Source organism: Salvelinus namaycush, chromosome 34 (assembly GCF_016432855.1).
Source record: "Salvelinus namaycush isolate Seneca chromosome 34, SaNama_1.0, whole genome shotgun sequence".
NCBI classification, from domain to species: Eukaryota; Metazoa; Chordata; class Actinopteri; order Salmoniformes; family Salmonidae; genus Salvelinus; species Salvelinus namaycush.
In genome coordinates this window covers 24,486,720-24,512,431 of record NC_052340.1, presented here as the reverse complement: position 1 = coordinate 24,512,431, position 25,712 = coordinate 24,486,720, and the positions used below count along the sequence as shown (strand labels likewise).

At 41.7% G+C, this 25,712-nt stretch overlaps 1 protein-coding gene across 2 annotated transcripts in view; it reads left to right on the top strand.

The window, feature by feature from the left end:
- Positions 1-22,593, top strand: part of LOC120029098 (calmodulin regulator protein PCP4-like) — a 50,037-nt gene extending 27,444 nt beyond the window's left edge. Inside the window, exons 2-3 of one of the 2 annotated variants that reach the window (XM_038974399.1) lie at positions 2,524-2,575; positions 22,027-22,593. In XM_038974399.1, coding sequence (XP_038830327.1) covers positions 2,524-2,575; positions 22,027-22,169 — 195 coding nt within the window. In that variant the 3' untranslated portion in view covers positions 22,170-22,593. Of the gene's footprint in view, positions 1-2,523; positions 2,576-12,724; positions 12,938-22,026 lie in introns of those variants that run through there. The other variant, XR_005473563.1, reaches the window with a different exon arrangement.
- Positions 22,594-25,712: the final 3,119 nt, after the last annotated feature.

Below are 25,712 nucleotides of genomic sequence, written 5' to 3'. Positions count from 1 at the left end.
AGACAACGATAGACAGCTGTCTAATTGAGAACCAATCCAGGCAACCATAGACTTACATAAACACCTACACTGAACACAACCCCATGAACTCTACAAAACCCCCTAGACAATATAAACACCCTAGATTAGACAAAAACACACAAACATCCCCCATGTCACACCCTGACCTAACTAAAATAATAAAGAAAACAAAGATAACTAAGGCCAGGGCGTGACAGAGGTTTCATGGATGTTTCATGGATACACACATGGATGTTTCATGAGACACAAAGAATCATACAATATATATTGATCCATCCAGATTTGACTGTTTTTTCAGTACCAAGCTTTAAAACATGCCCAGCACAAATATCAGTCAGTGGCTAACTTAAGACACTGTCATTATGGCTCAGATTCTGGATAATCAGTTGAAAACCCTGCAGAGAGAGGAGGAAAGCATAGATGCTGCAGTCCCACCCAATTGAGCACATCTTCTCCTTGCCAATGTTTGTCTGTGCTAGTCTTGGAACTGCAGGAGGTATCGATCCCCCTCTCCTTCCCCCTCTACTTATGTTCATGAGGAGAAATTCCCTTCATCAGACAGCCCTGATTAGCCATAGGGAAACATGAGCTGACAACCCCTCCATCCGGAGGGGAGACAAACTGGGATACTGGGATATATGGTGATGAGGAAGGTGACTTTGCAAGATCTGAAATACCTTTATGACGCCATTGGGTAGCTAATGCATGAGAGAAACCATTTCAAATAGATAATGTTGTAGTAATGCAAGGACTCATATAATACACGATAGGCATAGCCCTTTTAATATTTCAGGTGGAATAATTCAATTGTGGTTGACCGTGAGCAGTGGAGTTGTTGTAGTCCTTATGAAAGTTTATATAGAGGGAAGTTTCTCCAGGGTGGTTGCTTGTAAATGATGTACGTATTGAATGAATGGTGTGGTAATGTTTGCGGCAGTGACCGAGTATTGGAATTTGGTTCCTTCGTGCTCCTCTCCATTGAATCCCTCTAGCTATTATTTGTTGTGACTCTAAAGATAAATGAAGACACCAACACAGTCCTGAGCACAGGCGCAGGGACATCAATTACAGGAGAGATGCTTAGTGTTGAATTAGCATGGTTAGATATGGTGGAGTAGAAAACGACAAGATCATCTGATGTAATCACCTTTTCTTGTTGCATTTAACATCCTTCATTGTGGTAAATGAGCCTTGGTATTACAGCATGATCTTTTTCAGTGGACTATACTGTAAACATATATATATATTTACAGTCCGTTGATGCTTAACCTTTCATTGCAATAAATTAAGAAAATGTCCCAAACTGTGTAATCATCCCTTAGTCAGACCAAATGCTAAATGGGGTTGGTTAGATGCATAGCTACTGTATAATCTTGCTCGCTTGAGAGACACCCATCATTCACACTTTGGAAAACATTCACACTTTGGAGAACATCTTGTGACACATCATTCATAGAAACATTTGCCACTTTTAATTACACTATTTATTTACATTGAAATTATTTGAAACGTCTCAGCAGAACATGCCTGCTGCTGTTAACAACCCTAATGCCTTACAGTTTGTAAGAGTCTCCTCCTTTGTCATTCCCTGTGATATCCCTTCTCTCACTTGCACCGCTGCGGCATATTAAAAGGATGAGTATAATATGATTCTAAGAATAGCATCCCTAATCTCTCCATTGTGAAAGCGAGTGTCACTCCTGTACTCCTCTCTAATGTAATATCTGCTTTTACCGTGCCTGGGTCTTTTAGTGTACAGATGTAGGATCTTACTTTGATCAACCTGAGCTCCTGCAATGCAGGAAATGTAAAACATGTAGTGTATTTGAGGTTTAGAAAAAGGCTTCTTACGTTTGTAATTTTGACTTGATTTTCCTTATGAAAAAATGTCCATTAGTTATAATCCACATAATAATTTAGATTTCCTGTTGCTGCAGGATTACTTTTCCTACTGTAGCAAATGGGCTCAAATTAAGATCCTACATCTGTAGGATCTGGACAGTACCTGCACTCAGAAGCTCAAACAGCACATTGTGTCTGAACCCGGTTCACCTCGTAGTGGAGCCTCGCTACCCAGAACGCTCTTGCTACCCAAATCAGAGCAGATGAAGATACCTTTTACACACCGCTTCTGTATTTCCCCAGAGCATGGAGCTGATTTGCAAGTTAATGTGACGAAAGGTAGAGCTTTTGGAATAGAAAGTGATTAAAATCAGCATCATCCATCAGAATGTAGACAAGATGAGCTGTGATTTCACACTGTAGGTGACTTATAATGTTATTTTGCATCAGATATGGAAAGACATTAATTATAGTGTACCCATGATATTTAAGAGGACTGTGATGGTAGTGTCTGTAAACCCAGAGGATCATGGGAATTGTCACATTTTCCTGATGGAGTCTAGAGGGGGTTTTCCTTGAACAACGCTTCTAAAAAAATATTTTAATACAGATTGGAAGTCCTAAACCTAATATTTTTTGTGTACATTGTGTGTTTTACAGAGACAAGGATCTGGTACAGCGGGCGGAAACAGCAAAACATCTGGAGGACAAGGTAACCGAAACATAATTTTAAAGTACCAGTAATTATAAATCTTTAAAAGTCTTGCAATATGGAACGGAGGACTTACTACAGTTGAAGTCGGAAGTTTACATACACTTTAGCCAAGTACATTTAAACTCAGTTTTTCACAATTCCTTACATTTAATCCTAGTAAAAATTCCCTGTCTTAGGTCAGTTAGGATCACCACTTTATTAATAAATAAAAAAATGTCAGAATAATAGTAGAGAGAATGATTTATTTCAGCTTTTATTTCTTTCATCACATTCCCAGTGGGTCAGAGGTTTACATACACTAAATTAGTATTTGTATTTGTAGTATTGCCTTTAAATTGTTTAACTTGGGTCAAACGTTTCGGGTAGCCTTCCACAAGCTTCCCACAATAAGTTGGGTGGATTTTGGCCCATTCCTCCTGACAGAGCTGGTGTAACTGAGTCAGGTTTGTATAGGCCTCCTTGCTCGCACACGCTTTTTCAGTTCTGCCTACAAATTTTCTATAGGATTGAGGTCAGGGCTTTGTGATGGCCACTCCAATACCTTGACTTTGTTGTCCTTTTAAGCCATTTTGCCACAACTTTGGAAGTATGCGTGGGGTCATTGTCCATTTGGAAGACCCATTTGCGACCAAGCTTTAACTTCATGACTGATGTCTTGAGATATTGCTTCAATATATCCACATAATTTTCCTACCTCATGATGCCATCTATTTTGTGAAGTGCACTAGTCCCTCCTGCAGCAAAGCACCCCCACAACATGATTCTTCAGCTTGCAAGCCTCCCCCTTTTTCCTCCAAACATAACAATGGTCATTATGGCTGAACAGTTCTATTTTTGTTTCATCAGACCAGAGGACATTTCTCCAAAAAGTACAATCTTTGTCCCCATGTTCAGTTACAAACCATAATCTGGCTTTTTTTATGGCGGTTTTGGAGCAGTGGCTTCTTCCTTTCTGAGCGGCCTTTCAGGTTATGTCGATATAGGACTCGTTTTAATGTGGATATAGATACTTTTGTACCTGTTTCCTCCAGCATCTTCACAAGGTCCACAAGTAGATGTCCTTACCGGCTTGCCAAAACTATAGTTTGTTAACAAGAAATTTGTGGAGTGGTTGAAAAACGAGTTTTAATGACCCCAACCTAAGTGTATGTAAACTTCCGACTTCAACTGTATATGTCCTTGTAAGGCCTTTAACCTGTCAGTGTTATGTATTTTCTTTTTGTTTTTACAAATTTGGCAACAACAGCATGTAAGTTTTGATATTTCAGGAGTCTTCTACTAGGGTTAGATATGCTCCATCTGGCCATTAGCATGGAGAACAAAAGTTATAGGAAGTCACATTGAGTTTCCTTACCAGTAACTTACTGAGGCACCACACCACCAACAACACTAGCAGCAGAGCAAAAGTGCTGCTTGTTCAGTCACTCAATGTTTCCCCACGGGACTAAGTTCCCAATGAAACACTGCGGATCTGCGTTATGGCCACTAAATGAAGCCAGAGCCTGGTAAGCATTTTAAAACATGGACTTTTGTGCCCTTCTGCAAAAAAAAGAGAACAGTTGGCCACAGGGTTGCAGCCAGAACTGCATGCTGACGTGGACAGAGAGGGAGAGAGGTGGATAGAGCATAACTGACACGCTGGCCCAATGCACCTTAAACAAGCTTTAAAAGGCCCACTTTCTGCCCCTCTCTCTCTTCCTGGTGATGTCATATAGTTGACGGTGATGAGGGCTGAAGGACGCACGTAGACAGGAACAGAAGCGGCCAAAGGGCTGTCAGTCAAACCCTGTTATGACCGTCACAGAGGGAGTTCAAAGTCCAATGTCAAAGCTGACTTGACATGTAGAACATTCTCTTCAATGCCTTCAGAAAGTATTCATACCCCTTGACTAATTACACATTTTGTTGTTATAGCTTGAATTCAATATTGATTAAATAAAACATATCCATCTCATCCATCTACGCACAATACCCTATAATGACAAAGTGAAAACATGTTTTTAGAAATGTTTATTGAAAATTAAATATCTCATTAACATAAGTATTCACACCCCTGAGTTAATACTTTGTAGAAGGCAGCTCCATTCCATTTATTTTTTATCCTGAAAAACTCCCCAATCCTTAACGATTACAAGCATACCCATAACATGATGCAGCCACCACTATGCTTGAAAATATGGAGAATGGTACTCAGTAATGTGTTGGATTTGGATTTGAGAAAAAAAAGTTTATTGCTTTGCCACATGTTTTGCGGTATTGCTTTAGTGCCTTGTTGCAAACAGGATGTATGTTTTGGAATATTTTATTTTGTACAGTCATTTAGGTTAGTGTTGTGGAGTAACTACTGAGCAAAAATATAAACGCAACATGCAACAATTTCAACGATTTTACTCAGTTACAGTTCCTATAAGGAAATCAGTCAATTGAAATAAATGTATTAGGCAAAGGGGATAGCTAGTCAGTTGTCCAACTGAATGTATTCAACTGAAATGTGTCTTCCTCATTCAACCCAACCCCTCTGAATCAGAGCCCTAATCTATGGATTTCACATGACTGGGCAGGGGTACAGCCATGTGTGGGCCTGGGAGGGTATAAGCCCACCCACATAGGAGCCATGCCCACCCACTGGGGAGCTAGGCCCAGCCAATCAGAATGAGTTTTTCACCAAAAAAGGGCTTTATTACAGACAGAAATTACTCATCAGTTTCATCAGCTGTCTCAGACCAGCTGTCCGGGTGGCATGGTTACACGTGGTCTGCAGTTGTGAGGCCGGTTGGACATGAGGCCGGTTGGACGTACTGCCAAATTCTCTAGAACGACGTTGGAGGCGGCTTATGGTAGAGAAATTAACATTCAACTCTCTGGCAAACAACTCTGTTGGAAATTATTGCAGTCAGCATGCCAATTGCATGCTCCCTCAACTTGAGACATCTGTGGCATTGTGTTGTGTGTCAAAACAGCACATTTTAGAGTGGTATTTTATTGTCCCCAGCACAAGGTGCACCTCTGTAATGATCATGCTATTTAATCAGCTTCTTGATATGCCACACCTGTCAGGTGGATGGATTATCTTGGCAAATGAGAAATGCTCAATAACAGGGATGTAATCAAATTTGTGCACAACATTTTAGATAAAGTAAGCTTTTTGTGCGTGTAGACAATTTCTGGGATCTTTTATTTCAGCTCATAAAACATGGGACCAACACTTTACATGTTGCGTTTATATTTTTCAGTGTACAATGTTGTTGATGCATCCTCAGTTTTCTCCTATCACAGCCATTAAACTCTAACTGTTTTAAAGCCACCATTGGCCTCATGGTAAAATCCCTGAGCGGTTTCTATCCTCTCCGGCAACTGAGTTAGGAAGGATGCCTGTATCTTTGTAGTGACTGGGTGTATTGATACAGCATCCAAAGTGTAACTAATAACTTCCCCATGCTCAAAGGCATATTCAATATATATATATATATATATTTCTTTACTCATCTACCAATAGGTGCCCTTCTTTAATAGGCATTGGAAAACCTCCCTGGTCTTTGTGGTTGAATCTGTGTTTAAAATTCACTCTCGACTGAGGGACCTTACAAATAATTGTATGTGTGGGGTACAGAGATGAGTCATTCAAAAATGTTAAATACTATTATTGCACACAGAGTGAGTCCATGCAACTTTTTATGTTCAGTGCATTGGGAAAGTATTCATACCCCTTGACTTTTTCCACATTTTGTTACATTTCAGTCTTCTTCTAAAATGTATTAAATTGTTTTTTCCCTCATCAATCTACACACAATACCCCATTATCACAAAGCAAAAACTGTTTTTTAGACATTTTTGCAAATGTATAAAAATAATAATATCACATGTACATAAGTATTCCGACCCTTTACTCAGTACTTTGTTGAAGCAGCTTTGACAACGATTACAGCCTCAAGTCTTCTTGGGTGTGACACTATAAACTTGGCACAACTGTATTTGGAGAGTTTCTCTCAGTCTTCTCTGCAGATCCTCTCAAGTTCTGTCAGGTTGGATGGGGAGCGTCACTGCACAGCTATTTTCAGGTCTCTCCAGCGATGTTCGATCGGGTTTAAGTCCGGGCTCTGGCTGGACCACTCAAGAACATTCAGAGACTTGTCCCGAAGCCACTCCTGCGTTGTCTTGTATGCTTAGGGTCGTTGTCCTGTTGGAAGGTGAACCTTTGCCCCATTCTGAGGTCCTAAGTGCTCTGGAGCAGGTTTTCATCAAGGATCTATCTGTACTTGTAAGGGGTGCGTGTTGGTGGCAGGGAAGTCAGGCGCAGGAGAACGAACTTGGTATAAACGGAGTTGTTTAATAAATGCTGTCAGAACTCCAAAACAACCAAAATGTACAAAATAACAACGTGGGTACAAAACCCGTCGCACACCAACACTAAATAGCACATCACATACAATCAAAACAATCTCCGACAAGGACATGAGGGACGAACACCGCCCGAACAAGGAGAGGGATGGACTTCGGCGGAAGTCGTGACAGTACTTTGCTCTGTTCATCCTTCTCTTGATCCTGACTAGTCTCCCAGTCCCTGCCCCTGAAAAACATCCCCACAGCATGATGCTGCCACCACCATGCTTCACCTTAGGGATGGTGCCAGGTTTCCTCCAGATGTGACACTTGGCATTCAGGCCAAAGAGTTCAATCTTGGTTTTACCAGACAAGAGAATCTTGTTTCTCATGGTCTGAGAGTCTTTAGGTGTCTTTTGGCAAACTCCAAGTGGGCTGTCATGTGCCTTTTACTGAGGAGTGACTTCCGTCTGGCCACTCTACCATAAGGGCCTGATTGGTAGAGTATTGTAGAGATGGTTGTCCTTCTGGAAGGTTCTCCCATCTCCACAGAGGAACTCTGGAGCTCTTTCAGAGTGACCATTGGGTTCTTGGTCACCTCCCTGACCAAGGCCCTTCTCCCCCAATTGCTCAGTTTGGCCGGGCAGCCAGCTCTAGAAAGAGCCTTGGTGGTTTCAAACTTCTTCCATTTAAGAATGATAGAGGCCACTGAGTTCTTGGGGACCTTCAATGCTGCAGAATTTTTTGGGTACCTTTCCCCTGATCTGTGCGTCAACACAATGCTGTCTCGGAGCTCTATGGACAATCCTTCGACCTCATTGCTTGGTTTTTGCTGTGACATGCACTGTCAACTATTGGACCTGATATAGACAGTTGTTTGCCTTTCAAAATCATGTCCAATCAATTGAATTGACCACAGGTGGACTCCAATCAAGTTGTAGAAACATCTCAAGGATGATCAATGGAAACAGGATGCACCTGAGCTCAATTTCGAGTCACATTGCAAAGTGTCTGAATACTTATGTAAATAAGTATACTTATGTATATACTTATGTAAATAAGTATACAGTTCTTTTAAATCAATAAAAACTTGCACAAATTTCTAAAAACCTCTTTTCACTTTGTCATTATGGGGTATTGTGTTTAGATTTATGAGGATTTTTTTGTTATTTAATCCATTTTAGAATAAGGCTGTAACGTAACAAAATGTGGAAAAAGTCATGGGGTCTGAATACTTTCCGAATGCACCGTAACTTGTTAAGCTAATTTTTTTCTCCTGAACTTATTTAGGCTTGCCATAACAAAGGGGTTGAATACTTATTGACTCAAGACATTTCAGCTTTACATTTGATATAAATTTGTAAAAATGTTGAAAAACATAATTCCACTTTGACATTACGGGGTATTGTGTGTCGGCCAGTGACACAATTCAGGCTGTAACACAACAAAATGTTGAAAAGGTCAAGGGGTGTGAATACTTTCTGAATACTTTCTGAAGGCACTGTACACTGTGTATTTCAACAACAATTCAATATTCCTAATCTATCTTTAACAAAACACAGGATTTCTGCGACACTATTCAACTTTAATGTCCTGACTCCATTTGATTAAAGAAGAAACCTTTAGACAATGGATAACCCTTAGAATTATTTTAAACTTAAAGCTCTGAGGACTGTCTGTTTGAACCAGAGATATATAAATGTATGGTCTGTTTCAGTCCAATCCTGGGGGAAATAACGGCTTTAGCAGGGAAAACTAATTTCTCCCGCTGCCCGTCATCCAAGGGATTTGATGGGAACCCTGAAACGTGCCTTTCTGAATTCTCATAGTTTCATAAGCTCCCTATCACACGTGGAGGACATGTCCAGCTGACAAGACATTAGATCCAGGATTCAGGATGATATCATAGGGAATAAGCTGTCCCTATTTCATCAGATAAGCATGGGATGTGCTTAATTCAGATGGCTTAACAGATGACCACAGATATTATTAGTGTTCGCTAAGTTCACTGGTGAAGTAAGTACAGAAACTTGGGAAATGGAAGTGAAAATGAGTGGTCTTCAAACTGAAGCCAAATATGTTGATATGTGTTGATACTGGAATTATGACTGATCTATCAGTAGAATGCAGATCTATTACATGATTACTTGATTTAAACTTTATTTCTACAAGGAAGTCCCATTGAGAACAATGTCTCTTTTGCAAGGTAGCCCTGCTTTACAAAAGTGCAGCAAGAAATACAACGTCCATAATAAGGAATTAGTGACACAATTATAACAAGCAAAGGTGAGAGCATGAAAAATACACTTACAGGTCATGATTGGTGAAGTGACAGTGTAGAGATCAACAGTGGGAGTTGGAAAGACATAAGACCTCTCATAAGAGGTGACATGAACTTATCAATTCAACCTTTTTCTGTGGTCCAACAATGTATGGTGGAATGTAAAGAGAAACCCTGCTATAAAATGCTGTCATACATTATTCAACACTAGCAATTACTGAAATCCAAATCACCTCCAGCTCTTGATTGAGAAGAAAAAGCGACTTGGTACAGTATACAGGCAAACAATGTTATTGTGCTTTACGATTCAGGCCCGCTGTCTTTGTTCACTTAATTAAAGAAAGTGATGGAAAACACACAAACAAACACACACAAACAGACAGACACACACACACACACACACACACACACACACACACACACACACACACACACACGGACACAACAACACAAAAGACTGAAATGCCTTTGTTGTCTGACCTTGACCATTCAAAAATGCTTCCCCAGCATCCTGGATCCCCACTCAATACATAGGCAAAGCTCTTAGGCTGCAGAGGAGATAGTCCAACGGTGCTATTGACTCTGTCCCCCACTCGACATACCTAGCCAATAGAGGAAGGCCTTTCAGAAACCAAGGACACCAACAGAGCGAGAGATATGTATTCATATTAACTGGTACACCCTATTCATTCTGTATTCTCCATTTCTGAAGAACATTGTTGTCGAAGCCAAGGCTCTTTGCATGATAACTGTCTCTACGGAGAGATGGAATGGAATTTCTCATTCACTTAACCACAATATTAATATATCTACCTAAAACATTTACAGTTAATCTGTAATATGAGTTTGGACAGAGTGGTTGATTGAATCCCAGCTGTCATACACTGAGACCATATGTTCCCTGGCTGTATGAAGTCCTACTCATCACATAGACTGTCCCTCTCATAGAAACAGCTGGGGGTGAGAGATGGCATGGTTAGATCATGTATAAAAGACATATCATGTACAAATTACATAGTTCACAGAGTTTATAGTTCACATATTTTATAACAGTTCATAAAAATGTGTGAGGTATCCCCAAGTGGAGAACTATGCAGATACATTTGTATTCAAATGAGGCACAGCATAATCCAACTCCCTCACCTTTGAGATCAAAGTCATCATGTACTATAATTAGCTATGGACTAGCTTTCATTGTGAGGCCTGATGACCCATTTTATTATGCTCTCATAATTAGCACTACTGCACTCAATTATACCCAGAATAAATTCACCTTGTTCTGTTAAATATACATACAAATACAAAACAATAAAAGCCACAAATAATGGTTGTTTAAAAACAAAAAGAGTAATAAACGTACATATTGAACACAGGGGGTTGTTGGCACCTTAATTGGGGAGGACGGGCTCATGGTAATGGCTGAAGCAGTATCAGTGGAGTGGTATCAAATATATCAAACACATGGTTTCCATGTGTTGATGCCATTCCATTAGTTCTGTTCCAGCCATTATTATGAGCTGTCCTCCCCTCAGCAGCCTCCATTGATATTGAAGTTCACTTTACCTGTCTCTATGACATGTCTCTGTATGTATACATACATACTAAAACACAAAAGGCAAGCAATCAATAAGGCCCCAACCTATTGATTTTGCGGGGACCTCAGGTGGCTGGGGAGACGCAGAGGTGGAGCTAGCGTTAGTTGTATTTACCTGACCTTCACACACACAGCCACGTAAAGCCCCATGTGGGACTCACACACACACACACACACACACACACACACACACACACACACACACACACACACACACACACACACACACACACACACACACACACACACACACACACACACACACACACACACACACACACACACACACACACACACTTCCTCTGATTAAAGAGAAGAGAGAAGGCCCCCTGGTTTGCTTTGATAGGCTGTCTTTTCCTTTCCAAGTTATGGTCCTATGGGAATGAGAATAGGAAGTCCACAGACACACCTGTCAATTTGTTATTATATTATATTAGGAGCGAGGCTTTTGTGATGGTAACATGTGTAGGTAATAATGAAATGTACATTTTATTGCCTGTGCATTGAGCACATATTGTTCAGGTAATGGGACCTGGGTTCATTGCTTGAGGTCTACAATCGTGTTTTTGTCCTTCCTCTTTTATGAAGAACCATTTCAGATTTTGGAAAATACTATTTGTTATATGGCAAAAAATCCATCTAGCTCCATTTTGTCACAGTACAGTATGTTGAAGTCGGCCAAGGAACCCATGCGTTGAGACAGGGTGAATCAATTCACTGTGGCATAATGTCATAGTCTTTGATAACAGTTGTTACCACCATCCAGCTGCCATAAACATATACTGTAAAAAAAAACATCCTGCGGCAAAAGTATTCTAAAGACTATTCAGAGTGTCACCCTGACACCAGGCATTACATTCACATAAAAGCAAGGACATGGCCGTTGAAAGTGGTGCCACGAGTAATAATTTAGATCATTTGTCCTGTATGGTGAAAAGATTACTCCTAAAGTTACCCCAGGGAACATGATCCATCATTGTCATTCGGGCCAGAAATATTTATTTTTCAGCTTGATGAAGAATCCCCCAAAAACTACCATGCAAGAACCTCAACTCTTATTTAAACATTTTGAATATAGACATTTCTAGTTTAGATAATGAGATTGTAATAAGATATCAAACTTAGCCCATCAGCCTTGAGTCCTGAAATGAAGGCGTTGTGGTTGGTAACACCTCTCTGTCCTTCACAGCACAAAGCTTATCAATATATCTCGTTGTCGAAACCGGGGAGGGCGCCGTTCAATAACTAATGCTGGGAGATGAATACAGCCCATATTAGAGCTTAGGAAAATTCAATACCAGTTAATGCAGGGGTTGAAGCCAGTGACGATGATAGGCCTCTGTGTTTTTGGTCCAGCCCCAAACCTTTTGATGATTTATTTTATAAATGTTTTTATTTCAAGCTGTATGTCTGACATGAGTTTCCATAACCCCACATCACTTGCACTATGCAGTATTTTTGTATTTCTTTTTTATTGACACATTTTGATGAAAAAATAAACAATACAATATACTGCGCTAGGCAATAGCAAGAAGCACCTGGAGTGATGCGCCGGTGCCTGCTGTGATTGGTCGAGATTTCACAACGCAGTGGACCGCTCACATCCCTTGACCCCTCCCCCACCCCTACAGTGCCGGTTAGATGTCAAGTCATCACAGAGTTTCTAAAACCAGAGTTGCAACATTGCGTGACTTCCGGGAACGCTTGCAAAACAGACCAAGCAGACCACTCGGGGGTTTGAGAAGTCAATGATTGAAGTGCTTCCTTAGTTGTTCATTTTCTCAAAATCTAAATGCACAACCTAGATTCGAGCCAGTGACTTAAGTAGTTGAACATTTTATTACTCCAACCTCGTAAAAGTGACAAACTGACAGGTTTTAATTTTTGTCAAAAACAACTTCATATCGAAGTGCCTTTGATTTGACAGCCTGTACAAGCTCAGACTGCTTGAGCCGAACGTTAGACTTCTGACGTGTTTCTGCGCATGATCTTGACATCGCCTACAAGTGTGATCTTGGATTTCTATTGGAGAAGCAGTTTCTGTCTATCTTCCTACTGTACTGTCTTTGAAGTCATCACTCAGCAAAACGAGCCTGCAGCATTTCAGAGCCTGCAGCATTTCAAAGAGCAAATATGGATATTCAGAACTTCTTCTGAAAGAGAGGTAAAAAAAAGTGAGCAGATTGAACACAAGCAGGCAACAGTGAATGAGGTGGAGAGGGCAGAACAGCCAGAAAGTCAATGTGCAGCAGCAGCACGAGTTAGTCTCAGGTTTGTGCAGGGTTGATGGTAGCTAACTAGCTAGCTATCTAGTGTCTTCAGCATAAGGGTTGGCTAATGCTAATAAGATAGTGTTAGCGCTCAGCATCCACAAGCTATTGATTGTCCGCCAGAGTTATTTAACAGTATATTTAGTGAATGGGCAAGCTAAGGATGTTGATATAAGTCATGATATTAGGAAAAGTGTATATTTCCAGCTTGGCTGGCTAGCTACCTCAGTAGCTACTAGTAGCTGGCTAGCTAGCTGAGACCGAAGAGATGAGAGAATGTTTTTCTAACTTAAGCACACATCTTCTGACAGTGACACAGTGCACCCCTGTGGACTGAAGCTGAACTTTAGTACAACTAGATATTTAACCCTGTTTAAAATTGGCAATGTTGAGGTGTTAGAAGTGACGAAATGAAATTAATCATAGAGGTCTTATAACCTATTCCATTCTACAGGTAAACACGATTGGCTTATGTCTGTTATTTCCATATAGGTTATGTAACTTTGTAAAAATAACTGCCCATTATTAAATCTGTGAATATATTTAATTGACCTTTTGTTTTTATTACTCTTTTTTTTCACTTAGCTACTTACTTTTTCTATTGTTGTTGCATTGTCAAGAGGTGAACCTGCAAGTAAGCATTTCATAGCACTGTGCACTCCTCTTGAACTTAGAAGGAAAGGGGGAGGGCAGACAGAAAGAGAGTGGAATAGATGGCCAGCTTTGTGGTTAGATTGTAGTTGAACCAAACATGGATAATACATAGGCCCTTAAAGGGCAACTCCGTCACTTTTAACATTTGGGTTGTTGTTATGAAGTATTTAGTGATATAACTTTTCAGATCATATTGGAACTCCCTGCTAAATGTTGCTCTGGTTGTCTTTGTCTAATACATCTGTAAATATTTTAAATAGACGCTCAAAAACCTATAGATTTATATTTATAGTTTTTCAAGGCTTAAACTGCCATGATTCCATTCGCCAAAACCACTCCCACAATCACTGTCGAATTTACAGCTCCGGCAGCTATTGCACCCTTTCCAAATAGCCATTTTTAAAAACGTATTAGTTCCAATAGGCCTACAGTGTTTTTGAATGGTTGCTTGGACAGTTGCTAAGGCTGTATTTGGCTGTTATTCTTTGCTAATGTTAGCACCAAAGATAGAGCAGGCTTCAATCATGAGAGACGAGGATTCCGTAGTGATTTGCCTGTAAATTTCCTAATAAATTTTGGATTCTAATATACTAGTAGATAAAAAAAAACATGAGCTGACACACCCAGAATAATAGTTTGTGTGGAGGTGCTGACTAATGGCGAATAAACTAAAAACTATTAAAATAAAGACAAAACTTTCATCAGAAGGTAGCCAGCTAATTAGCTAAGTTACTAGCCATTTAGTCATTGTTAGCCACTGCTAGCGGCCTTTACCCTCTGCTCAGGCACCAGCCGTTTTTTTTGCCTGGATTATACCTGCCAGCCTCGGACTGTTTTTCTCCACTACAACGCCAGATTCCTGCCGACCATTGATCATCACAGCTAGCTATCTTCAACTGAGTGACCCAGCCCCGAAGCTAGCCCTGAGCCAGGCGCATCTCCCGGCTAGCAAATGAAACTCCCACAACTACAATACCTCTTTCGCCATCTGGCCCGGTCCCTTCGTCGACACGGCGCCCTGCCGTACCACCACGACTGGTCCGCAGACGTAATTCCATCAGCTGTGCCTTCAACCGGCCTTTGCCGGACTACGGAGCAGACGCTTCTACTTACCCCGGACTGCTAACTTTAAACGTTGTGTCTCCCGCGTGCTAGCGTAGTAACGACTACCTAGCTGCTTCCCTGTTTCATCTATTGCTGTACACTAGACCCTATGATCACTTGGCTACATGGCTGATGCCTGCTGGACTGTTCATATATCACGGTACTCCACTTTGTTTACCTTTGTTTATCTGTCGGCCCTAGCCCCGAACTCAGGCCCTGTGTGTAGTTAACCAACCCTCTCTGCCCATTCATCGCCATTTTACCTGTTGTTGACTTAGCTGATTAGCTGTTGTTGTCTTACCCGTTGTTGACTTAGCTAGCTCTCCCAATCAACACTTTGATTGCTTTATGCCTCGCTTTATGTCTCTCTCAAATGTCAATAGGCCTTGTATACTGTTGTTTAGGATAATTATCATTGTTTTAGTTTACTGCGGAGCCCCTAGTCCCACTGTACATGCCTTAGATACCTCCTTTGTCCCACCTCCCACACATGCGGTGACCTCACGCAGTATAACCAGCATGTCCAGAGATGCAACCTCTCTTATCATTACTCAGTGCCTGGGCTTACCTCCACTGTACCCGCACTCCACCATACCCCTGTCTGCACATTATGCCCTGAATCTATTCTACCACGCCCAGAAATCTGCTCCTTTTATTATCTGTCCCCAACGCACCAGATGACCAGTTTTGCTAGCCTTTAGCCGTACCCTCATCCTACTCCTCCTCTGTTCCTCGGGTGATGTGGAGGCTAACCGAGGCCCTGCGTGTCCCCAGGCACTCTCATTTGTTGACTTCTGTAATCGAAGTAGCCTTGGTTTCATGCATGTTAACATCAGAAGCCTCCTGCCTAAGGTTGTTTTACTCACTGCTTTAGCACACTCCGCCAACCCCAATGTCCTTGCCATGTCTGAATCCTGGCTTAGGAAGGCCACCAAAAATTCTGAGATTTCCATACCCAACTACAACATTTTCCGTCAAGATAGAACTGCCAAAAAGGGAGGAGTTGCAATCTACTGCAGAGATAGCTTGCAAAGTTCTGTCATACTTTCCAGGTCTATGCCCAAACAGTTCGAGCTTCTAATTTTAAAAATGGATCTCTCCAGAAATAAGTCTCTCACTGTTGCCGCCTGTTATCGACCCCCCTCAGCTCCCAGCTGTGCTCTGGACACCATATGTGAATTGATCGCCCCCCATCTATCTTCAGAGTTCGTTCTGTTAGGTGACCTAAACTGGGATATGCTTAACACCCCAGCAGTCCTACAATCTAAGATAGATGCCCTCAATCTCACACAAATTTTCAAGGAAACCACCAGGTACAACCCTAAATCCGTAAACATGGGCACCCTCATAGATATTATCCTGACCAACTTGCCCTCCAAATACACCTCTGCTGTTTTCAATCAGGATCTCAGCGATCACTGCCTCATTGCCTGCATCCGCTATGGGTCCGCGGTCAAACGACCACCCCTCATCACTGTCAAACGCTCCCTAAAACACTTCTGTGAGCAGACCTTTCTAATCGACCTGGCCCAGGTATCCTGGAAGGATATTGACCTCATCCCGTCAGTCGAGGATGCCTGGTCGTTCTTTAAAAGTAATTTCCTTACCATCTTAAAAAGGCATGCCCCTTTAAAAAAATGTAGAACTAAGAACAGATATAGCCCTTAGTTCACTCCAGACCTGACTGCCCTTGATCAGCACAAAAACATCCTGTGGCGGACTGCATTAGCATTGAATAGTCCCCGCGATATGCAACTGTTCAGGGAAGTCAGGAACCAATACACACAGTCAGTCAGGAAAGCAAAGGCTAGCTTTTTCAAACAGAAATTTGCATCCTGTAGCTCTAACTCCAAAAAGTTTTGGGACACTCTAAAGTCCATGGAGAACAAGAGCACCTCCTCCCAGCTGCCCACTGCACTGAGGCTAGGCGACACGGTCACCACCGATAAATCCATGATAATCGAAAATGTCAATAAGCATTTCTCTACGGCTGGCCATCCTTTCCTCCTGGCTACCCCAACCCCGGCCAACAGCTCCGCACCCCTCGCAGCTACGTGCCCGAGCCTCCCCAGCTTGTCCTTCACCCAAATCCAGATGTTCTGAAAGAGCTGCAAAACCTGGACCCGTACAAATCAGCTGGGCTAGACAATCTGAACCCTCTCTTTCTAAAATTATCCGCCGCCATTGTTGCAACCCCTATTACCAGTCTGTTCAACCTCTCTTTCATTTGTCCGAGATCCCTAAAGATTGGAAAGCTGCCACGGTCATCCCCCTCTTCAAAGGGGGTGACACTCTAGACCCAAACTGTTACAGACCTATATCCATCCTGCCCTGCCTTTCTAATGTCTTTGAAAGCCAAGTTAATAAACAGATCACTGACCATTTCGAATCCCACCGTACCTTCTCCGCTGTGCAAACCGGTTTCCGAGCTGGTCACGGGTACACCTCAGCCACGCTCAAGGTATTAAACGATATCATAACCGCCATCGATAAAAGACAGTACTGTGCAACTGTCTTCATCGACCTGGCCAAGGCTTTCAACTCTGTCAATCACCGTACTCTTATTGGCAGACTCAATAGCCTTGGTTTCTCAAATGACTGCCTCGCCTGGTTCACCAACTACTTCGCAGATAGAGTTCAGTGTGTCAAATCGGAGGGCCTGTTTTCCGGATCTCTGGCGGTCTCAATGGGGGTACCACAGGGTTCAATTCTCATGCCGACTCTTTTCTCTGTATATATCAACGATGTCGCTCTTGCTGCGGGTGATTCCCTGATCCACCTCTACGCAGACGACACCATTCTGTATACATCTGGCCCTTTTTTGGACACTGTGTTAACTAATCTCCAAATGAGCTTCAATGCCATACAACACTCCTTCCGCGGCCTCCAACTGTTCTTAAACTCTAGCAAAACCAAATGCATGCTTTTCAACCGTTTGCTGCCCCCACCCGCCCGCCCGACTAGCATCACTACTCTGGACGGTTCTGACCTAGAATAAGTGGACAACTACAAATACCTAGGTGTCTGGCTAGACTGTAAACTTTCCTTCCAGACTCATATCAAACATCTCCAATCCAAAATCAAATCTAGAATTGGCTTTCTATTTCGCAACAAAGCCTCCTTCACTCACGCCGCGAAACTTACCCTAGTAAAACTGACTATCCTACTGATCCTCGACTTCGGCGATGTCATCTACAAAATAGCTTCCTATACTCTACTCAGCAAATTGGATGCAGTCTATCACAGTGCCATCCGTTTTGTTACCAAAGCGCCTTATACCACCCACCACTGCGACCTGTATGCTCTAGTCGGCTGGCCCTCGCTACGTATTTGTCGCCAGACCCACTGGCTTCAGGTCATCTACAAGTCTATGCTAGGTAAAGCTCCGCCTTATCTCAGCTCACTGGTCACGATAACAACACCCACCCGTAGCACGCGCTCCAGCAGGTATATCTCACTGGTCATCCCCAAAGCCAACACCTACTTTGGTCATCCCCAAAGCCAACACCTACTTTGGCCGCCTTTCCTTCCAGTTCTCTGCTGCCAGTGACTGGAACGAATTGCAAAAATCGCTGAAGCTGGAGACTTACATTTCCCTCACTAACTTTAAACATCAGCTATCTGAGCAGCTAACCGATCGCTTCAGCTGTACATAGTCTACCTGTAAATAGCCCACCCAATCTACCTACCTCATCCCCATATTGTTTTTATTTACTTTGCTGCTCTTTTGCACACCAGTATCACTACTTACACACCATCATCTGCTCATCATCATCTGCTCATCTATCACTCCAGTGTTAATCTGCTAAATTGTAATTACTTTGCTACTATGGCCTATTTATTGCCATACCTCCTCATGCCATTTGCACACACTGTATATAGACTTTCTTTTTTTCTATTGTGTTGACTGTACGCTTGTTTATTCCATGTAACTCTGTGTTGTTGTTTCTGTCACACTGCTTTGCTTTATCTTGGCCAGGTCGCAGTTGTAAATGAGAACTTGTTCTGAACTAGCTTACCTGGTTAAATAAAGGTGAAATAAAAATAAAAAACAGTGATGCCGAAACGTTGGTAAATACCCATTAAATTGCTGGGAGATTACACATGGAGTGTGAGATTTTCTTTATTTTGATAGTTTATGGTATTCTAATATACTAACAGCATAATAACAGTTTAAAGTGGTGGAATTGTCCTTTACGTTATGTGTCCTCAAATGTTATGTAATCTAAAAGTCTCACATCTTTCATGTTTGGAGTTGTGTCGCTCTGTTATGCACACTTGCATTTTTCATTACAGTTGAGTTACCCTGGTCGTGTCAATATACAGTAACTTTAAAACGAACTAATTACATGTTGCACCTCGACCTTGCTGCCTTACAGATGAGCCAAATAGGAGGACAGATGAAAACAGCAGGCCAGTGGAGCACTTAGAACAGCAGCAGCCAGTGGCAACTGGTAGGGAAGAAGATGATTTAGGTGACCCACACCCTCTTCCATGGCTGTTATCTATGAATGCATTTAGAGACTGTTTTTAATTTACAATGATTACATCAAGATAGCTAACTTCTTATTAGCTAGGTATCTGATGACATTTACCTCACTTAGCCAAACAGTGTGTAAAGTTAGTTAGCTAGCTAGCATCTCAGATGAGTTAGCCTGCAAAGTATGTTTTTTACATGAATAGGTTCTCCCGCTGCCTACATTTTTTGGGTCCTTTCAAAAACAAAATAATGGGCAATCTTCACGATATTTTTGGTGGAAGCAAAGTGCAGCCAATAGCCATGTGGGCGAATGGAGACCAGCAAAAAGTTTGTCACCAGAGCGGTTTAGATCGTGTTGTGACATTTGACTTCGGCCGTGGGCCGATTTTTGTTGGATTGGATGGTTGGGAGGCCGGAACATAATTATAATCGTTTGTACACTGCAAATTGAACACAACTAAGCCCAAAAAGAGATTGCATATGGAAATAACAATAATACCTTAATACCTTCATACCTTAAGTACATTGAGAAACGATGATACTGTATGTCTCTTTTTTATTCATGGGAATCCTTGCGACAAGATTTCCTAAATGTATGACTTTGGGAGGCCCAAAGAAGTCACTCTGTTGCCGATCCCTGCACTAAAGGAACGTTTCCTGGAGCTAAAAAAGCTGAACGGCTTTGATGCAGAGTCTGAAGCAATAGAGCAAATGCTGTTGTCAAATGGCCTTGAGAATCTGCAGTGTGTGGCTCAGGCCTATGATGGTGCGTCTGTCATGAGCAGGGCAGTTGTTGGTGTACAGGCCCATTTCCATGCCAATCGCCCAGAAGTGATATACCGTATATCCACTGTAATGCGCATGAGCTTAACCTGGTGTTATGCTACACCTGCAAGGCAGTCCCAGAAGCCGGCGACTTCTTTGACGCATTAGAGAGTGTGTAATCTTTTTCCTGAGTAGAGACCCACAGTAGCTACTGTAATTGAGTACTAGCAGTGTCTGCTGTGGCAGATGGGAAGGTGCAAGTTACCTGAATGTATTGTATTATTATAAAATTAGTAGAAAAATATATATGGAAACATATGAACAGAAATTATGATAACGGAATATATGATTTGATATTAGTCTGAATATTATACCTATACCTGTGTAATGGCCATTGAAAAAATGACAAACTAAATAAAAAGTTGTTCACCAAAGAAAATCTTAATCAATCCATATTGTAGTACCCACAAAACACCAGTCTCAACGTCAACAGTGAAGAGGCAACTCCGGGATACTGGCCTTCTAGGCGGAGTTGCAAAGAAAAAACATATCTCAGACTGGCCAATAAAAAGAAAAGATTAAGATGGGCAGAAGAACACAGCCACTGGACAGAGGAACTCAGCCTAGAAGGCCAGCATCCTGGAGTCGCCTCTTCACTGTTGACGTTGAGCCTGGTGTTTTGCGGGTACTATTTAATGAAGATGCCAGTTGAGGACTTGTGAGGCGTCTGTTTCTCAAACGAGACACTCTAATGTACTTGTCCTCTTGCTCAGTTGTGCACCGGGGCATCCCACTCCTCTTTCTATTCTGGTTAGAGCCAATTTGTGCTGTTTTGTGAAGGGAGTAGTACACAGCGTTGTACGAGATCTTCAGTTTCTTGGCAATTTCTCGCATGGAATAGCCTTCATTTCTCAGAACAAGAATAGACTGATGAGTTTCAGAAGAAAGTTATTTGTTTCTGGTTATTTTGAGCCTGTAATCGAACCCACAAATGCTGATGCTCCAGATACTCAACTGGTCTAAAGAAGGCCAGTTTTATTGCTTCTTTAATCAGAACTACAGTTTTCAGCTGTGCTAACATAATTTCAAAAGGGTTTTCTAATGATCAATTAGCCTTTTAAAATGATAAACTTGGATTAGCTAACACAATGTGCCATTAGAACACAGGAGTGATGGTTGCTGATAATGGGCATCTGTACGCCTATGTAGATATTCCTTTTAAAATCTGCCATTTCCAGCTACAATAGTAATTTACAACATTAACTATGTCTACTGTATTTCTGATCAATTTGATGTTATTTTAATGGACATTTGTAAGTGACCTCAAACTTTTGAACGGTAGTGTATATTTAAACTTTTAATTCATAAACTGCTCAATACTTTGGCACAGAAAGTCACTACTTATCCATTTTAACATTTCCTGTTGTGAGATGATTGGCTCACACCACTAGTTAGAAGTGTGAGCTGAGTCTGTCTATAGAGAGAACTGGGGATTAGCTACAGCAGATCAATGTGTTCCTTCTCCTCAGGCATGGAAAACCACTGTTTGTTCACCCCCTGGAATTGCATGGCCATCCCTTCCATAATGAAGGCCTGAGAGCTACAGGGGAATTATAATCTTCTGGACCATGTTGTTTTCAATGAAAACAATTGTGGTACCCTTTCTTTTGGTATGCATTATTGTGCTTTAGATCAGGGTTTCCCAAACTCGGTCTTGGGACCCCCCTGGGTGCACGTTTAGTTTTTTGCCCTAGCACTACACAGCTGATTCAAATAAAAATGAAAAGCTCGATGATGAGTTGATTTTTTTCATCAGCTGTGTAGTACTAGGGCAAAAAAACTAAACGTAGGATTCTACTGTACGTGTGTATCTTGTATTGTGTATTCAGAGGGTCTCCCAGTTGCAGGAACCCAGAGTACTAGTGGAGCACCACTCTGTGGAGCCCAGTGAGTCACAAGCCTCATTTCCTCTTCCTCCAGATGCATCCAAGAAGTCCCAGGAAGTCCCAGCAGAGGACTTTGACATCGACATGGACGCCCCGGAGACTGAGAAGGCGGCCGTCGCCATCCAATCACAGTTCCGGAAGTTTCAGACTAAGAAGAAGACTGACGACAAGTCATAGTGACCGCAGGGTTTCCCTGTAGCTGTGGAGACCTGGCAGGGGTGGCTTGGCGTGGTGTCATTTGCATGTATACATATTCATACCATACGAACTCAAGGGGTGGGGTCGGGGGGGAAAAAGAAAGGCAGAAGCCTGTCGATCACTGACATGTCTCTGAAACTGCATACGTAACCTATTATTTGATTGATGTACCAATAAATTGCAAAGTTCTGAAGATCGGTTTTCTGTCCCGCCATTTTGTCCATCCATGGTGTGTAGCTTGTGTAATGTGTTAGGGAATGTATTAATGTATTTATTCTGCTTTTTACCTCCACCGTCCCTTCTGTATTTATCAGGGTTTCTCCATGTAGAATAGAAGATGATTTCACCACATAATATAAATGCATTTTTCTTATCTGCATGGCACCCTCAGGCTATGATCTACTGTGTAACAATGTACATTGAATTTAAATAAACATTCTGTGCGGACAAGTGCATATGTCAAAATATTAGAAAGCGGGTAAATTACCTGCAGGTATGTATCAAGCATGGCATGTTGTTATTGTAAGCCACTAGACTATCTTTGATGGATGGCATTAGCATAGCCCTGCTCTGCAGGGTAGCATGGGGACTCGGTCATATCCCTCTGGAACTCAAAAAAATTGCATATTCTTCAGAATGAGGTGCACCACTCCTATGTTGCCTTCCCTCCCCTCTACAGTGTTACCATCCCAATGAGCAATAATCCTAATTGATTAATTATCCTTATTCAATTCCGTCCTCCTCCTTCTTACTCATGGTTGTTAGAGCTCTCCTTACTTGCAAACAATTTGCTTAATCCGTAACTAACTGGGAGTTTTTCCCTGAACACTGTGATGAATATTTGATTGGCTATTGAATGTTTTAGAAGGGTCATCGCTACGCTGCCTTCCAAATCCCAATAATTTAGCCAGTTGGAAACAGTGAATCAGGTCCAGAATTATTGGATCCCTTGATAAAGATGAGCAAAAAAGACTATAAAATAAATAATACAAATACTGAGATACAGTGCCTTGCAAAAGTATTCTTCCCCCTTGGTGTTTTTCTAATTTAAATGGATTTTTATTTGGATTTCATGTAATGGACATACACAAAATAATCCAAATTGGTGAAGTGAAATGAAAAAGACTTGTTTCAAATTATTTTATTTTTTAAATAAATACGGAAAAGTGGTGCGCACATATGTATTCACCCCCTTTGCTATGAAGCCCCTAAATAAGATCTGGTGCAACCAATTACCTTCAGAAGTCACATAATTAGTTAAATAAAGTCCACCTGTGTGCAATCTAAGTGTCACATGATCTGTCACATGATCTCAGTATATATACACCTGTTCTGAAAGGCCCCAGAGTCTGCAACACCACCAGGCAAGCGGCACTACACACAAGGAGCGCTCCAAACAGGTCAAGGACAAAGTTGTGGAGAATTACAGATCAGGGTTGGATTACAAAAAAAATATCAGAAACTTTGAACATCCCACGGAGCACCATTAAATCCATTATTAAAAAATGGAAAGATAATGGCACCACAACAAACCTGCCGAGAGAGCCGCCCACCAAAACTCACAGACCAGGCAAGGAGGGCATTAATCAGAGAGGCAACAAAGAGACCAAAGATAACGCTGAAGGAGCTGCAAAGCTCCACAGCGGAGATTGGAGTATCTGTCCATAGGACCACTTTAAGCCGTACACTCCAGAGAGCTGGGTTTTACGGAAGAGTGGCCATAAAAAAATAAGCAAACACATTTGGTGCTCACCAAAAGGCATGTGGGAGACTCCCCAAACATATGGAAGAAGGTACTCTGGTCAGAGAAGACTAAAATTGAGCTTTTTGAGCATCAAGGAAAACGCTATGTCTGGCGCAAACCTAACACCTCTCATCACCCCGAGAATACATCCCCACAATGAAGCATGGTGGTGGCAGCATCAAGCTGTGGGGATGTATTTCATCAGCAGGGACTGGGAAACTGGTCAGAATTTAAGAAATTATGCTAAATACAGGGGAATTCTTGAGGGAAACCTGTTTCAGTCTTACAGAGATTTGAGACTGGGACGGAGGTTCACCTTCCAGCAGGGCAATGACCCTAAGCATACTGCTAAAGCAACACTCGAGTGGTTTAAGGGGAAACACAATGGAACCCATCCAAATTGAAGGAGCTGCAGCAGTTTTGCCTTGAAGAATGGGCAAAAATCCCAGTGGCTAGATGTGCCAAGCTTATAGGTGAATAGTTATGCATGCTCAAGTTTTCCGTTTTTTTGTCTTATTTCTTGTTTGTATCACAATAAAAAATATTTTGCATCTTCAAAGTGGTAGGCATGTTGTGTAAATCAAATTATGCAAACCCCCCAAAAATCTATTTTAATTCCAGGTTGTAAGGCAACAAAATAGGAAAAATGCCAAAGGGGGTGAATACTTTCGCAAGCTACTGTATATTGTATGCTGAAACAAATTGGGAACTTATATAATGTTGTACTAATGCAAAAGCTCAGAGAAAGAGATTTTGTTTAACATAGTAAAACAAATCTCAAAAACATAAGGGTCAAAATGACTCAGTTTTCAATGCCTCATCTTGCGAGGTTAATGACACTGAGCCTTTTTCTAAAATGTTTGATGAGATTCGAGAACACATTGGGAGGGATCTTAGACTATTCCTCCATACAGAATGTTTCCAGATCCTTGATATCCTTCGTCTGAGCTTATGAACTGCCCTCTTCAATTCAAACCACAGGACTTCAATTGGGTTCACTTCCGGAGACTGAGATGGCCAATGCAAAATTGGGATTTTGTGGTCAATTAACCATTTCTTTGTGGATTTTGATGTATCCTTGGAATTATTGTCTTGCTGGAAGATCCACTTGCAGCCAAGTTTCAGCCTCCTGGCAGAGGTAAGCAGCTTTTTGGCAAACACTTCCTGGTACTGGGTAGAGTTCATGATGCCGTTGACTTTAACAAAGGCCCCAGGACCAGTGGAAGCAAAATAGCCCCATAACATCAAAGATCCACCCCCAAAATAGGTATGGGGTTCTTTTCTGCTTATGCATCTTTATTTCGATGCCAAACCCACCACTGTTGGGCGTGGCCAAAAAGCTATATTGTCATTTCATACAACAAATGTAAACACCTAGAGTTTGCTAAACTGCATTGGCACTTATATTGGAACCAGTGCTTTGGTCAGATGACATGAACATACATGTAGAAATCTTTGGCCACGCACACCAGTGATGGGTTTGGAGTTGAAATAAGGAAGAATGAGTAGGGTTGTTAGGGTGACCATATTGCCACAACGGCAGTCACTAGTCATGACCGCAGTCAAATTCCACTTGACTGTTTTTTCACGGTAAATGGGCTTCTCCAAGCTCTGATGCTGCTGATGGTCATTAGTAGCCTACCAAACTAACTGCCTGGTTCTCAGCACTCTATTGTCCCTCTAATCACTCTTACATCAATGCAAGTGTAATAAAACAAATGATAATAAACACTTCATGAGAGCCGATGACCTCATGTTGCACAACATTTCTATAGGCT